A 16,941-nucleotide genomic window follows, 5' to 3' on the forward strand; every position below is an offset into this window, starting at 1 on the left:
GTCAACCACTAATCTGAACTGCCAACACACAAATCAGCGACCCCCAGGATGTAGCTGAACTGTTGGTAAGTGCTGAGCAGCAGCTCTGCGGTGGACCTCGACAACTTTGGTTGACTCTGAGAAGACTTTTGGGCTTATTCTTCAAAATTCAGAGACTTGAGAAATCTTCTGAGGCTGGAATGAATGCAAGGATCTGGGAGGGTAGTCTCTTCACCTTAAAATTTCTTGCTCTAGATAGTTTCACCCACTGAAGGGACAACTAGGCATAAGAACAGCAGATAGAAAGCCATTTTCAAACAAAATTCCAAGTAGTTTATCATGTATATGCAACTTCTTAGTACTTTGTTACCGGGGAATAATTGTTTCTTTATTTCAATAATAAAGATGGGAGAAAGCCCTAATTTCCCTCGTCCTCCCATTTTGAATTTAAAAAAATCTACTGTTTTTCTTTTCTTTCGAAAAATGGATAATTTTCCTTTCTAGTTTTTAAAACTAATTGCTTCTTTTGATTTTGTTCTATGTAATTAAACCATTCACATAAAATATTTTTAAAAAGCATTTTCAATTTTCATAGGAATTTCTTGCTTTTGTACTGATTCTTTTAAAATAGCTCTGTAGCATTTATTCTTTGACTTCTCTTCGCTATGGAAGATACTTTAACTATATGTCTTCCTTTTGCCTTAAAAGCCGGTACTAACTTCAGATGTACAGTGGCTCTGGAATTTAACTCTGACCACCCTTCCCTGTGTTGAGCCTGATTTCTTCGACTTCCCACACACTTTGATAAGCGATTCACAGCACTCATAGGACAACCTTTGATAAGCCTTCCTTTTTTATTGAAAATTAAATGGCTCGGGCCATTCTCCCAGGTTGCAAAATCCAGGGTTTTTTACAAATATCATGTTATGTGAAATTCTTGATTTCTAAGAGAATAGTAGCATGGGTTAGAATAAGAAACAGAAAAGATAGTGCCCACTTTGAGTTTTGAATTGCTAGTGTACTGGGAACGGCCCTCCTTGTGCTGTCAGAGAATCTGCCACCCTGTACTTTCACACTCTCTCTAGAGCCCATTCACTGAACACTCCCACCGGCAGAGACTAACATTTAACATGTGCCCATGTCACGCTAGGTGTGTGTGTTTACTTCCTTAATCACTGCGTCAGCCCCAGAAAGTCAGTGGTGGCTTGTCCCTATTTTATGAGTGAGGACGTGGGACTTCAGAGAGGCGAAGAGCTTGTCGAGATCCCAGAGCTGAGTTCCTTGTGAAGCTGGGAAGTGAGCCCAGGCCCGCCTGGCGTGAAAGCCTGCATTCCATTCGGCCAGGTGCTTATGTGACCTTACTTACAGGATTTATAGCCACTTGGCCATGGTGCTAATTTTCTTCAGACACCTGTTTCCTTGGCTTGGGGTCTTCTGTCCAGTGGAGTGTTTCTCATGGTGGTCTCTGACTTAGGCTATGATTATTTTTTCTGGCAATTTCTTGAGGCTATATGAATCTTCTCTGTTTTATGTGGTGTATTTCTGGGGGACCTTTTAGGTGGACTGTTCATGGATGAATTTAGTATTGCCTTTTCATCAGACCACTAGTCAGATTGCTCAGTTTTAAATCTGGGTTGTGTAACCTTGATTAAATTATTTCACGATGAGCCTCAGTTTTCCCATTTGTAAAATGGGGCAATTTACATGTTTTAACTCAAGTGATCCTCAATGTAATCCCATGAAATGAGTTCAGTTGGTTTCATCAGATAGATGAGAAAAACTGAGACACAAGGACTTTATGGTGTTACAGAACAGAACTGGGGGAGGGGCGGTGAGCGATACACTATTACTGAATGGTCCCACCCTTATGCTTTGGAGGTCCCCCACCCTGTACTAGGTTCACCTTGCCCACTGCCAGGGAAAGAAATCTCTCAATGCCAGAGATTGGTTAAAAGGAAAGGGATTATTTGTTTAAAGAGTTATACAAACTTAAGAGTAATAACTTAATGTCTTCATTGAGATCCCAAAGTCCTTTAGAATACCCGCAAAACGCACAGTTCTTCCTTCCCCCTCTGCCCAGTCCAGGGTTCTGTCTCTCAGAAAAAGAAATAGAAGTCCTTGGTTCTTACCATGTCTGCCCAAGCTACTCGGTCCCAAAAAGACTCCGCTTGGCTGCTGCACCTGGGTTTAAATCCCAGTGCCAATCTTCTTCTGCCGCACCATTTCTGACTCCTCCCACAATTGGCCACAGCTGCCAGCATTCTTGTATTCTTCCAGCTTCTCTGGGCTGCCATAGTAAGTCCAGGCAGGTGTGGCCCTGTGGTGTGGAGCCAGTCATCTCCAAGCTCTTACACAGGCTCTGTAACCAGGGGGAGTTGCCTCCCAGTTACATCATGGGTTGAGTCACTGCTATGCCCCTGACTCAAAGCACAGCCACAGCTGTTTAATATGTCCATGAAACCAGTTAAAGGTTATAGATATGTTAAATGACCATTCTAGAGGTTATCTGCAAAACTGTAGCTATTCAAAACAACTCTGAATGGCCCTGCTCCATGCGTCCCATCCCCCAGCTCAGACTTGTGGGGGTGACGACTTCCTATATATATATTTTTGTAATATTTCCTGGACACTGAGTTCTGTACCCCATTAACAAATCCCAGTTTGGGACCCCCCCTGCATGGCTGTACCCTGTTACAGTGGGACTAGTTCAAGGTCATTCATACCTCCTAAGGAGCTGGGACATGACTGGGGGATTTGAATTCAGAGCTGTGCACCTAACCAGTCCACCCAACTGCATACCGCTGCGGCACTGTCCCATATGTCAAGCTGTGGAATTTGTAAGTGGATGAATGATTATAAGAAAAAGAAACCTTGATAGTTCTGACTCATTTTTCTCCCCCTCCCCTTTCTTTTTTTTTTCCGTTTCATTCAGTGTCATTGCAAAGAGGCAATAGTACATTCATCTGTACTGAAAGATTATACTTTTGTTCTTATCAAGGAAAATAATTTGGGCCTCTCTACCTTAAACTTCATGACATAGTACTATAGTAATTTTTCATCAAATACTTAACCACATTTATCACCATTTGTGCTTTCTTTTTTTCCATGCTTCTCTGTCCTTGCCCCTGGTTTTCTAGGTAACAGTGGGAGACATTGTGAAGGTCGTCAATGGGCAGTATCTCCCAGCAGACATGATCCTGCTATCCTCCAGGTCAGGTGTGCTAGAGTGGGCACAGTTTTTGAAATAATGTTAAGAAACAATAAAATTTTAAATGGTGACTGCTGACATCTTGAGCCACCCTTTCCCTTCCACCCTGAGTCACCAGCTTTCTCTCTCTGGCCTGTTCTTTCATTACCTGTCACTTGCTCTTTCCTGCCTTAATCCTAAATTTTCTTTCTCCTACTTATTCCTTTGTCCTTTTGGGGGGAGCTTTTTCACATGTATCTGTTCATTTTAGCCTCATGGCTATTTTGGGCTATTCCTTATTATAGGAAACATGCAAAAACATTCAAGAGCAGTGGAGTGATTACTCCAGTAACCTCCAGGTGGCAGCATGTCTGAGACTTCACATCCAGTGTCCGGAGGGGTCCTGCCAACAGTCTCTCCTGCAGAACCCTTTACTAGCTGTTCAGAGAGCTGCAGGCATTTTCTTAGCATAGCCATGACCTGCAGATGGTGATTCCTCTTCATTCATCCACATTTTGCTCCCTTTCTGCCCAAGGATTATTGCCACATTTTTCTGGGTAGTTTTTACCAGAAAGGTATCATCACTAAGTGGCTTAAGTACATAATGCAGTCCTTGACTTTTCTTTGGCTTGACACATAAGATTATATATTAAAGAATGGGTGACAAAATTAGAGTAAGAATACTCTTGAGTTCAAGATTAAATGACATGAGTTCAAGACTAAAACTTCCTATATTCCTGTTGGGAATCGTAGATGCTCACATTCTATGCATATTCTTTGGGTTGAAGACAATGTTTCTTTTATTGGATTTGATCGCACATGAGATTTTAAGCCTTAACATGAATTTTCTGCTTGAGATAAAAGGGTAACCCTTTTATCTCAAAGGTATCTTAAGATATCTCAGTGGTTATTTTTACCTACTACTCAAGGTAGTGGTTAAAGCACTCTCTATGTGGGGCAGCATTCATGTTCCATGACGAAGAAAATCTTAGTAAAATGTGGATCACTGGCTGCTTTGGGGTCAGATTTCTGGCTGTGGCCCTCAGAAAACCTGGTTGCAATATGAGACTCACATCTGGCCTTCAGGGTGGTCATCCGTCTGCACTCTGTGTCAAGCAGCCTGCTGACTACTCTGTTCCATGAATCTTCCCAACAACCCTGGGTGTCCTTACTTTACACGGAGAAAGCAGAGAAGCAGAGACACTGAACAACTTGCTGAAGCCATGTAGCCGGTAGAGGTAGCGCCAGATCTTAACTTAGCTGGTGGGTGGCGCAGCCCCTTCTCTTAGCCACTGACAATGCTGCCTAAACCCAAAGACTGCAGGTAGTAGTATCTGCTCTGCTTGACTTTAGTTTTTGAGTTTTCTGCCCTTAAAATCAGGTGTTCTGATTGAAAAGTTGCCTTTAGACAGAGCACAGGGAGCAGGGCCGCAGAGGCTTGCCAAGCCTGTGCCTTGATTCCTGAGCCCCCATGGCTGTAACTCTTCAGAAGACGGGTTTGTGCTGCCTGGGGAGGCTCTTTCAGTCAGGAGGAGTGGGCCAGGGCTCAGGCTTTAGGGGTCTCCTATACCTGTTGGCTAGGACACCATGTGTTTGCCCTCACCTGTCCCTCCCCATCTCGTTTACCCTCAGTTATTCTGTTACTCAAGGTCAAGCAGCTATTATGTGGGGCCCATCAGGGCAGATCATTTGTATTGGTGTTGAGCCCCAAACACGAGTGTTTGTCTTTCTACCAGTTACTGCTACTAAAGTGGTCCTTTATGCAGATGGCCCTTGAATTACACAGGGTTGAAGTATGTGCACTCACATACATGTGGGTCTTTTTCAGTAAATACCATTTTCCGTCTGTGGTTGGGAGGATGCAGAGTTGGTATGGGAGGTCCGGGAGCCAACTGCCTGTGCATACCGAGGGACAACTGGGGGCAGTTAAATTTGCAGGGACTTAAAAGTTAAGCTTGGATTTTTGACTGCTCAGTGGGGGTTGGTGTAGGTGCCCCTAACTCCTTGGGTCGTTCGAGGGTCAACTGTAGCACTATTTTGAAGGGCTGGTCTGCAGAAATAGTTTCCTTAGTAGAGTCTTTATGAGCTGCGTGTTTGTGGAGGGACCTTACTAAACTTTGCTTTTCCCCCCCTTTCTCCTTAGTGAACCTCAGGCAATGTGTTATATTGAAACAGCTAATCTAGATGGGGAGACGAACCTTAAAATACGCCAGGTAAAGTTATTTTTTGTGACTTGTATTGTCAAGGAGGCCCAAACCTGGTCCCCACATGTACCAGTCAGTGCTTTATTGGGAGGAAAAAACATTTTTGCACAGAAGGCTATGCCTTAACCCTAATGGAAGCTATGGGGAGAACGTGTCTTCTATTATGAGAGGAACTGCTTAAGAGTGATGGTGGACCTAAACAAGTGGGTTTCATCCAAGAAAGAATGGGTCAGGAAGTGGGTCATGCCTTAACTTAGGTTTCACTGTGCTGTCTGCCTGTTGGTGCCTGTGGGGAGAGGCTCTGGGGGCTGAGCTGCATGGTGGAAAGTGCAGCACCTACAGGGGAGAGATGAAGTTAGATAGACAATGGGTACCTCCCTTTCCGTTGTTTTAACTGAGATTGTAATTCTAGAGAATGGTATAATAGATACAAAATTTCCATCCTCTAAATAAATCTATTCTTACCATATTTTAAAATTCTAGAATGAAGAATAGTCTTTAATATAATAAACATCTGAAGAATTTGCCACTTAAATTATATACTGCATAAAGTCGAGTTTGATAATTCTGTTCACATATCTTTCTTTTCTACCTCAAATATTTGATTTAGACATCTTTTTTCTGTTTAAGGAAGAGTTACTGTGTGCTAGATATTACACTGTGTTAAAGGGTACTTTATATTTATCACCAGTGTTAGAATATGGCTAATGAAGATGCTTTTCCGTAAGGTGTTTGAGTGCGTGAATTGTTACTAAACATGGGTGTTTCCAGCACAATGGTGGAATATTATCTTTCTGCTTCATTGAATTCATTTGAAACTTTTGTATTAAGTTGCTGCCTGTGAACAAAGCTGCCCTAATGTCCGTCTTGCGGGTTGATAGTTTGATCCCTTAGCCTTCCCAAGTTATTTCCTGTTTCATTTTAGAGGATTCATCATTTAGATTAACAGTGGGGATGTGGAATGTTGTCCCTCAACGTGGAAGATTGTAATAAATTTCCCCTTTTGATTTACCATTTTAGAGTTTGAGTCACACGGCTGATATGCAAACGAGGGAGGTATTGATGAAGTTGTCTGGAACTGTGGAATGTGAAGGGCCCAACCGCCACCTCTATGACTTCACTGGAAACTTGAACTTAGATGGGAAAAGGTATCACTTTCCTGTTTCTTAGTGTTTTTTATTTTTTAAATGGGACTCAGAATTACTGGAGGTTTGGAAAATATTAGTTTGAAATACTGGTTTCGTATTTCAAAAAGAGTGAGATTTTGTCATGTTTAGCTTAGATGTAAGCTTTTTAGGAACCACTGTTTCAATCAATTTCAACCATCCCTGAAATTTAAAGAAAGAACTGATTTTTGTTAAGGGAGAACAGCCATTGGGTCTGAAGTGAGCCTCACAGCACTGTCCTGTTCTTTCTGTGTGTATTACCTGCCAGAAAGGAGACATGGCTTTGACTGCACGCTGTTATCCAGAGAAGCGGAAGGGAGGTTTCTGAGGTGTATAAGAGCTAATGGTGTCATTAGAGAGGCCCTTAAGTAGGATTTGTTTTTAGAAAGTTAAATGAAAGGAACAACAATCAGTCTTTCTTGAAAATATCCACTGCCCTGTTGTCTATATTCTGTCGTCTTTGTCTCTTGGCATTGTTTTATTGTCGGAGAGTCATTTTTGTCATTACTTTGGGGTGCAATTTTGACCTCTGCTTATCTGTAATCCACATGCTGATCAATGCTCTCCACCTGTAGTTTTTGAACAGACCCACAGAGAGGGACCTGATGATGGAAACCAACCCACAATGACCATGACAACTACATGTGACTGCTCTCTCCTCATGTCTCAGTTTGTGTGCAGAGCCATTCCACCGGTTCCCATTTCAAGTTTCTAAATTATCACTCGGCCTTTTATCTGGTCACTGTCATTCTTGACAAATCTGATATTATAGCTTTATTGCTATTTTTTCTTATAATGAACTCTAAAATAAACTGGGTTTCCTAAATGAATAAACATCTGATTATTTGAACAATTTCTTTCTTTGGTTTTATAATTGGATTATAAGAGACACATTTCCTCTAACATTTTATAGGAAAACAAAAAAAATTTTTTTGTAGTGACGAATGGATAAGAGAAACCTTTCTGGTGGGTCCCTTTTTTTTTGAGATTAAGTTAATGATAACCTTCCTTGACCCTGTTCCTCAGTGAAATAATTTAAATTAGAGTAAAGGAAACATTTGATTCTGTGGGTTTATGTTTAAGGGGAAAGCTCATGCTCATTTGTCAGACTATCATTGAATATAAATATTATTTCTTGTTTTTAGCCCTGTTGCCCTTGGGCCTGACCAGATCTTATTAAGAGGTACACAGCTTAGAAATACTCAGTGGGTCTTTGGCATAGTTGTTTACACTGGACACGACACCAAACTCATGCAGGTAAAACATTTCTATGCTGAAAAACAATGCTGATTTTAGTCTTTAAAAATTTTGTTCTGTTTTTATGGCATAGAGTGTAGAACTGTCAATGTTGCATTTAGGAAGCTTGAGTTTGTCTATGAACCTAATTTTGGGAAGGAAGTGCCTTTATTTTGGTTCTTTAGATAGTTTCTCATAGATTTCTGTTATTATGTCAGATGTTGTTACCTCCTGCTTGAAATATCAATGGTCTTGCTTTCCATATTTAGGGGGACAATCAGTTCTAACACATTATATCTGCTGGGCTTGAGCAATGACTTCTTCCTTCTTTATTTCTCTCACTGCTTATGCTCCTCATTCCATTAATTAGGATTTTACAGTGAATTGTCTTAGTTAACTGAATTTTAGACAATTTAAAATCAGTTATGTTGAACTAATGTTTATTCTTTATATACCAAAAAATTAATGAAAATGATGTTGCTCCTTCTCCCTGTTAATATTTTTAATATTATTAGTTGTGAATTTGCAGACCACATATATGTCTGGACACATTTTGCTAGACTGCATTGAAATTCAACATCAACTAGTGTCCCTGTGTGTCACTTCTTATATTTCATTGGTATCTCTTGGCTATCTTATTTTACTAATGGTAGCTATTAATAAGGATTGGCTTTTCTTCTTGTCTGCCTTTTTTGTATCATTTCTACAGCATATACTTAACTATATTATTAACTTAAAAATGTCCAGTGACCACTGTGCACTGCGTCTTGTGCCAAGCTGAATGGATACAATAGTGAAAGGCCCAGCCTTACCCCAGGTAACCACATGCACTTAGGAGTATCAGGGAGTTAGGAAGTGGAGGGATCATTGTTGTAATGGTATCATTACAGAGTGGTCTGGTGTATACAGAAAGGTCAACCAACCCAGCTTTGGGGGTGTCAGTTGACTAGCTACTAAGAATGATACTAAAAAGCACATTTGAGGTGTAGAGTTGGAGAAGGAGGCTATTGTGTTGGTCCACTCTTAGAGGTCAAATGAGTTAAATACTTGTTAGAACAGAGGAAGCGATAGACCCCAGTGTCCACACTAGCTGGGTAATGGATCTGAGACAGAGGCAGGAAATGGGGAGGATTAGAAGGGTTGGGAGACTCACTGAAGTTGAAGAAGATTGTTAGAGTTGCTGAGTGGCAGCTGATCAGTGTGTAGGGTGCTTGTCTTTGAGTTTCTAGGGTGGAGGGTGTGTAGAATGGGGAAGGCTGGGAGTGAACCCCGGGAGTAGGAGGCTAAAGGTAGAGCTGTTGGAGGGCATTTGATGTTGAGGAGTAAAGAACCGAGAGACTACACCATTTGATGGGTCAGTGCTGTGACTTTGAAGATCGCATTGTGGCAAAACTGGGGTAGAGATGGATGCTGTAAGCCAATTGCTGCAGTCTTCAAGGAGTAAAGGGATGGGTAGACTTGCTGAGGGAAGAGGCAGAAGGTAGTGTTGTTGAATGGCATGAATTTTACAAGTGGGTTTTTAACATGACATTAGAGGAGTAAAATGTCAGCAGTATTATTGGGTCCCACATGTACATTCAGTAATGTTCTCTTGAGATTCTGAGGGGTGTGGGTCTTCACTGGAGCACCCTCTGCTTGCAGGACCTTCAAGAAAGGGTGTCCTCCACTGGGTAAGGCAGGGGCAGAACTGCTTCAGAAAGAGGGCGAGGATGTAGGGAGATGTTGGTCCTGGAATGGTAGGGCCTGGTGTGGGGAATGGTCGCAGGGAGTGTGTGTGTGTTGTGGGGGGTGGCCCATGCAGCTCAAAAGTGAATGGTTAGTAAATGCTGAGAGGCAGCTCTTGGATGACCCTTATTCTGTATGTCTGACATGTGCCCAGTCCATCCTCCCTGCTAGGTCCTTGCCCACTCACAGGTACTCACTAGTTCTAGGTTTGGTTGTTCTGAGCCTCCTGTATGTGAAGACTATCTTGATAAGTAGTGCTCTGCTACCTACTGCATGTTTTCTAACTTTCTGAGTCAGTGCCAGCATCTACTGTCTGACACTTTTGCAGCTCCACTAATTACAGGTCACTTCTGTTTTTCTATGAAGTGACAAAGAGATCACAAGGAATTCAAATTTGCGCAAGGCCCTGAGTCTAGTTTTTAGATTGTGCATGTTACAAATGTAGGCATTCTTCAAGATTCCCAATACACTGGTTGTTTTCTCAGGCTGTCGCTGTTTATCTAGATCATGTATTGGTAATATAGCTTTGTAGCAAAAGCGTGTGAGATCTTACACTTAAAATGAACCCATCATGTCTTCAGTCAGCAAGGTGTGTGCTAAGTCACTCTATGAATCTGCATGCCATGAGTGTGGTGGGCACCTTTCCTTGCACCCAGATGTGATAAATCTCTTTGCAAGGCCCATGACATGTTGACTGAGTGCAGAATAATGGAAAGCCCCAGAAGTGTCTGTGCTAGAGTCGCTGTGCCTTCAGAACTGAAACAACAGAAAAATAATGAGCTTTCATGGGGAATAGAATATAACACAAATAGCTGGAAGCCATCCCGGTTGGGAAATAACATGTTTCCTCTGTGCTTGTGCTGCTGGACCACAGAGAGGAAATACGGTTGCTTTAGGGCCCTTCTACTTTGTCTTTTAAACTCTCCCCTCAATGCCTTCCATTCTTCAGATGTCCTTTGTTCATGTTGAGTGTAGTTACATGTAGAAATATTTCAGTGTCTACTGCTTCTGTTGGTTGATTTAATGGGAAAGAGAGGTACTATCACAGGAATCACAGCAAATACTTAGTGCCCCATGTACTAAGTAGTCTGCTTGTATTAACTCGTTTCTCCCTCACAATGGCTCTGTGGGGAAGATACTGTTATTTCCATCTTTTAGATGAGGACACTGAGAATCCGAGTGTCTAAGCGTGTTGCCAAAGTCACACACCCAGGCAGAGAGAGAGCTTTGTTTCAAAACTTGGCAGTCTGGTGCCTGAGCCCACATTATAACTCATATTCTTCTGACTGCTTTCTTAGGAGGAAATGAGATATGTAAAATTCAGGTAGATATAAACTTTTACAGAAGATGACATTTTGGCCTGTTTCTATTAAGAGCTCTGTTACTCAGTGCTTCCTAAGAATTTTACAGAAATTATGATGCTAGTCAGAATTTCACACGACAATCTCATCCTCGAAAGTCGACATGTCAGCAGATGGGAATGAATAGGGACAGCTCGGCTTTCCACTAAGCGTGTGTGTTGAAGCCTGAAGTTTTGGGCTCTTGTGTTGCATGAAAGACAACTTTTCCCACCTCTGTTAACTGGCCAGGATTTAACTTCTGGAAAAGATCAGAAGTTCACAAATGAATAAAATCACAGAAATGATGTTTATTGTAACTTTTTTTCTGCCTGTGCCTCCAACGAATGTTTACTTAAAATGATAAGGTCGTCTTTAGTTTTGAAAGACTGGGATGGGCAGCCTTGGAACTGGTCTCTTGGTTCTTGACCTGAGGCCAGAGGTGATGAGTCATCCTTGTCAACCTTTAAATGACATTTGATTGATGGTAGGTCAGCTTTTACTAATGGATTTTCATTTAGATTTTAGAGGATTTTTAAAAAAGTCTGTTAAGGGCAAATAATTTAGCGAGCCAGAGTGAAAGGGAGCAAAGAGTATATTAAGGAAGATGCTGTTGTGCTGTTAAGATAGTTACTGGACTGACTTTTCAAATTCGCCAGTCTGACATTTTCCGACTCCCACCCCACAGAAAGCCTTGGCTGTGAGAGTAGCGTTGCTGGGCTTGGCGGTACAATTCAGATACTTTCAGAGATGTTGTGGCATGAGTTTTTCTATGGAACTGAGGAAATGCCTTCTATTTTCATCTTAATTTTATTTTCAAATTGTGACTTTATTTGCATTCTTCTTGTCAGAGACATTTTCATTGTAGTTGTGTTAATGTTCAGATAAATTGAGAACAGGGCAGAGCGCTGACTTATATACTGACGAGGCACCATTTTCATGGCTCGTTAGTGCCTCATAAGCTTTCAAATCACTTGATCTTTGCAAATCAGTGTTGTCTCTAAAGAGACAGGCTCATGACTCATGGTAAGAAGCCTGCAGACTGAAGCTCCTATGCCCATCTCCCCCGTAAACAACACAGAGTTGTAATGTTACAGTTCTGTAGGTTGGAAGTCTCCTATCAAGTGTCTGCAGGGCAGCATTCCTTTCTACAGAACACTCAGGAAGGCTCTGGAGAAGAATCTTTCTCGCCTTCTCCAGTCTTTCTAAAGGCTGCCCGAATTCCTTGGCTCAGGACAGCCTTCCTTCATCTTCAAAGCCAAGTGTTACATCTCTGTGACCATGCTTCTGCAGTTACACAGCCTGGTCAAGGACTCATGTCATTAGTCATTACATTGGGTCCACTTGGATAATACAATATAATCTCCCCAGTCAAGGACCTTAATTCAATTACACCTACAAAGTCCCTTCTACCATATAAGTAACATGTTCATAGCATCCAGGTATTAGGGATACAGCTGTCATTGGGGGAAAGTCATTATTCTGCCCACCACAATCACCTTTGGGAAACTTTTAATAAAATGACTTTAAGTGCCTAACTATCTAGTACAAACAGTTTTACTGACTATTCCACTGCTGAGAGGATATAGTCCCAAGTTTCCCACCTATTGTGAAGTGGGCCTTGAATTTGGCTTTAATGAGTATTTCTAGACTCACTTCCCAACACTAGCCTCTGTTCTCGCTGGGCTGGTGTCCCCACCAGTGGTGAGAGATCTGGCCATGCACACTTATAGATGTTAGGTCATCTTTCTGCTTTTGTTTTACCTTCCTGTTTGCATTCTGTTTATGATTTGGGACTCCACTCAAATCTCCTCTGGCCACTAGAGCTTTCCTGACTTTTCCTGCTTGTTCCTTGTTCAGTTTTCCAAATGAATTATTTGTCCACCCATTTATTTTGACACCTATTGATGTTCTATTTTGCATTATTGATGTGTATGTGTTGATATGTCTTTTTTCTCAATAAATGTGTACTTTCAAATCTATCTTTGTATATTAATTGTAGACCTAATTATTACTTTGAAGGTCCTCTCTAGATTTTTAGGATATAGAATATTTCAGTTTTTCTTGAGTTAGAAACATTCTGATTTATTTCACACTGGACTTAAATGATTTGGCACCTGTTGTGTTCAAAGATAATGCAAGTAGCTAATTTTATGCTAAATTGTAATTAAAAGAAGTATAGGTTGAATCCAGTAAAGTTGAAATGTGGTTTTCAACAAGGTGGAATGTGTCTTCGGTCATTTTTATTTAAAACTAGCTGCTGATTCAGGAGTATGGTACACTTTTTAATTTCACTGGTTATTTGGCTACAATAGCCTTTTATTTTTATTTGTTGAATTTAGGTAACTTACTTTTTTTTCTCCCCACTCCTTGCCCCTGAGTCTGTGTCACCCTTACTGATTTTAAATGCTTTTGTGCAGAATTCCACCAAAGCTCCTCTTAAAAGATCGAATGTTGAGAAAGTGACCAATGTGCAGATCCTGGTGTTGTTTGGCATCCTCTTGGTCATGGCCTTGGTGAGCTCAGCAGGGGCCCTATACTGGAATGGGTCTCAAGATGGAAAGAACTGGTACATCCAGAAGATGGGTAAGTGGGTGGGTTGCTTATTGAAGTAAGACAAAACATTTTTGGAAAATCCTTCCACGCATGGTTTATGTGTGGTGGCCATCCCATATTTCACTGCCCTTTGGCTACTCTGTGTGATGACAGCCTTTCAAGGGGAATTGAAAGATTAGGAGTTATGAATGAATTAAAGATAGACATATTTGAGGACTGTTTTATATTCAAATGATTATTTTTAATTCTATTTTAAAAGTTATTTTCTTAGTGGTTGCTCTAGGGATTACAATGTATGTCTTAATTGTGAGTATCTCCTTCAGATTAATAAGAATTTAGTTTTGGTACAATACAGACAATTTCCACTAATATAGATCCATCTTGTCCCTTGCTTTATGATATTTTTTATCATATATTGCATCTATCTAGAATAGTGTTGTAATTAGTGATTTATACAATGTTATGCTTTTTAAAGAAACAAAAAGCAAAAAAAAGCTTATAGAGTTTTTTTACATTAACCTACTTACTTCATTTCTTCCTGCGGATTTGAGTTACCAGCTTATTTCATTTCTTTGCTTCATGTGACTTCATTCTTTCCTCACTCCTTTGTGTTCTCATGTATATTACATCTGTACGTAAGTCTAATACTATCATTTGATAATAACTTTTGCCATTGTTTATTTTAAATTCAAAAGAAAGGATAAAAATCTGTCCTTATATTGTCTAAGTACCTATGTGACCACCTGTACTGCTGCCCCTTGTTTCTTTTTGTGGATTTAATTACCACCTGTGTCATTCCCTTTTGTCTTGGAGAACTTCCTTTAGCATTTAACATAAATCAGTTTAGGTAGCAGCCAATATTCTCAGTTTTTATATTGGAATGTTTTAATTTCATTTTTGTCTTTGAGGGTAGTTTTTCTGATACCTAGAGAAAAATGAAATTAAGTAAAATAAGCCAGCCAGAGAAAGACAAGTGCTGTATGATTTCACTCATATGTGGAATCTAATGAACAAACTGAACTAACAAGGAAAATGGGGACAGACTCATAGATGGAGAGCAGATGACAGCTAGTGGTGGGCAGGTGAGGAGGTAGAGGAATTGAGGAAAAAGGAAAAATGACTCATGGACATGGACAGCAGTGTGGTGATTGCCTGGGGAGGGAGTTATAAATGGTAATGGAAAAAATACAATAAAGATTAAAATAAAATAAAATAGACAACATCTAAATAAAAAAAGATAGAATTTGTGTAGAATTCTTGGTTGACAGTGTTGTTTTTTTAGTAGTTTGAATATGCTATCCCACTGTCATCTGGCCTCCATTGTACTGGGAAGCCAGTTCTTATCTTATTGTGTTTTCTATTGTATGGGAGTCATTGTTCTATTGCCATTTTCAAAATTGTCTTTGGTTTTCAATAGTTTTGAGTTTATTGAGAATTTTGTTGAGATTTTTTTGATATGTATAGTCATATTTTTCATCAAATTTGGTACATTTTCAGCTATTATTTGTTGTTTCTGCCATACTCTTACTTGCCTTTCCTTCTGGTACTTCCATTATTTATATGTTAGTTTACTGATGTATCCTAACAGGTTTCTGAGGCCCTGTTAATTTTACTTTATTTCTTTTTTATTTTTTAGATAGGATAATCTTTATTGATCTGTATTCAAGTTCATCGCTCTGTTTTCTGCCAGCTCAAATCCACTGTTGAGCTCCAGTAGTGATTTAAAAAAAATTTTAACTATCTTTCAATTCCAGAATTTCCATTTGTTACATTCTTTTAAAACTTACATCTATTTATTTATATTCTCTAATTAACCAGTCATTGTCACCATACTTTCTTTTAGTTTCTGTTAGCTCTTTGATATCTTTGATATATTTATAACAACTGCTTTGAAGCCTTTGGTCTATCATTTGAGCTACTACTGTCAAAAGCAGTTTCTACTCTTGTCTTTTCCCTGTTTTGTTGTTGTTGTTGTTGTTGTTGTTGTTGTTGAAAACTGAGTATTTTAGATATGCTATTGCAGAAACTCTGGTTTCTGTTTTCCTCTTCCTCCTGGAGCTTGTTGTTGCTGTTTTTTAATTATTTGCTTAATAACTTGCCTGAATTCATTCTACAGAGTTGTTTTATCCTGCAGTGTATATCTTCTGATATTACTGTTCAGTTTTATTTCCATTATTTTACCTTTTAATTCTTTTAAAAATACATAGTTTAAGGTATATAGTTATTTTTAGTACACCTGACCCTTGAACAATATAGGAATTAGGGGTGCTGACCCCCCTCACAGTAAAAAAAAATCTGTGTATAATTTTTGATTCCCCTACAACTTAGTTGGCTCTCATATCCACACAGAATTGGTTCCAGGATCCCCCATAGATATCAAAATCTGTGGATGCTGAGTCCCCTGTGTAAAATGGCATGGATCAACACATATAGTCGACCCTTTGTATTTGCCAATTCCCAGCTGCAGATGGAAAACAGTGTAGTAAAATAGTGTAGGTATTTGTTGAAAAAAGTCTGCATATAAGTGGATCCACACAGTTCAAACTCCTGTTGTTCAAGGGTCAGCTGTACATTCACAGAATTGGGCTGCCCTCACCCCTACCTAAATTTACAACATTTTTGATACCTCAGAAAGAAACTCTATCCTCATTAATAGACAGTCCTCTCCTTGTTTTTATTTTTAAGCCTGGATTCCTAGGGGTCCACATACCTTAGTGGTCAGCCAGTGATTGGTGAGAGGTTGTGTTTAAACCCTTTTGTTCTTTGATCTATGTGTGACTTGGAGAATCCTTTTAATGTTTGGGGAATCTAAAGTCTGACTCACCTTCGGTCAGGGACTACTAATTCACAAGTACCCTCTCTGGTTTCTCCTGAGCATATGCAGCCTTGTGTGTGGACATAAACTTCTAGACCACCAGGGTTGAGTGTGATCTTAGCAAGGTTTCTTTGGCATGTTTTCCATGGATCTTGCTGCTTCATTTCTGGCTGATCTACTGCTTTGTTTGTCCCTACTGATATTGTGAGATATTTGTCTTCCCTGATTATTAGCCACTAGAAATTCTATTGTTTCTGACAGTGCCCTGGGAGTGGCTTTTTTATGCTGTGCTCCAAATAATGTCAGCTCCCTCAGGCTGTCCCTGTCCTGACCACTTGCCATGGCTCTGTGGTAGCAGCTGCCCTCAGGTAGATTTATGTGACATGAGCCAGGGAGGGAGAAGATGAGAGATGCCAGTCCTCAAGGCCTGCCCCAACCACCCTCCCAGAACAGAACTTAAGCAACCTGGATGTTGGGGAAAGAAGGAGAAGCTGCCTGTGAATTAAATGTCAAAGGCCTCCACTTACCAAGATTGAGTAAATTTTCTTTAATGCATGCTTTCAAATTCTTTATATACTCTATCATCAGTTCCCAAGCACTTTAAATGTTTGGACAATTTTGTTGAGTTTTATTGCTTCATTTTTTTGGAGAAGATTTGTCAGTGTCCTTACACAGCAATTTCAGAAAATAAACAAAATTTAATGGTAAAATTTTTTTGAATAATAAATTTTAATTT

General features: G+C 40.1%; 1 protein-coding gene across 3 annotated transcripts in view; it reads left to right on the top strand.

The window, feature by feature from the left end:
• The window catches only part of ATP8A2 (ATPase phospholipid transporting 8A2), a 572,378-nt gene that overhangs the window by 129,626 nt on the left and 425,811 nt on the right, over positions 1-16,941 (top strand). For all 3 annotated transcript variants that reach the window (XM_036018338.1, XM_036018340.1, XM_036018339.1), the window contains exons 7-11: positions 3,117-3,190; positions 5,310-5,379; positions 6,391-6,518; positions 7,682-7,793; positions 13,255-13,420. In XM_036018338.1, the coding sequence (XP_035874231.1) occupies positions 3,117-3,190; positions 5,310-5,379; positions 6,391-6,518; positions 7,682-7,793; positions 13,255-13,420 (550 nt within the window). The remainder of the gene's footprint in view (positions 1-3,116; positions 3,191-5,309; positions 5,380-6,390; positions 6,519-7,681; positions 7,794-13,254; positions 13,421-16,941) is intronic.

Source organism: Phyllostomus discolor, chromosome 2, assembly GCF_004126475.2.
Source record: "Phyllostomus discolor isolate MPI-MPIP mPhyDis1 chromosome 2, mPhyDis1.pri.v3, whole genome shotgun sequence".
NCBI lineage: Eukaryota > Metazoa > Chordata > Mammalia > Chiroptera > Phyllostomidae > Phyllostomus > Phyllostomus discolor.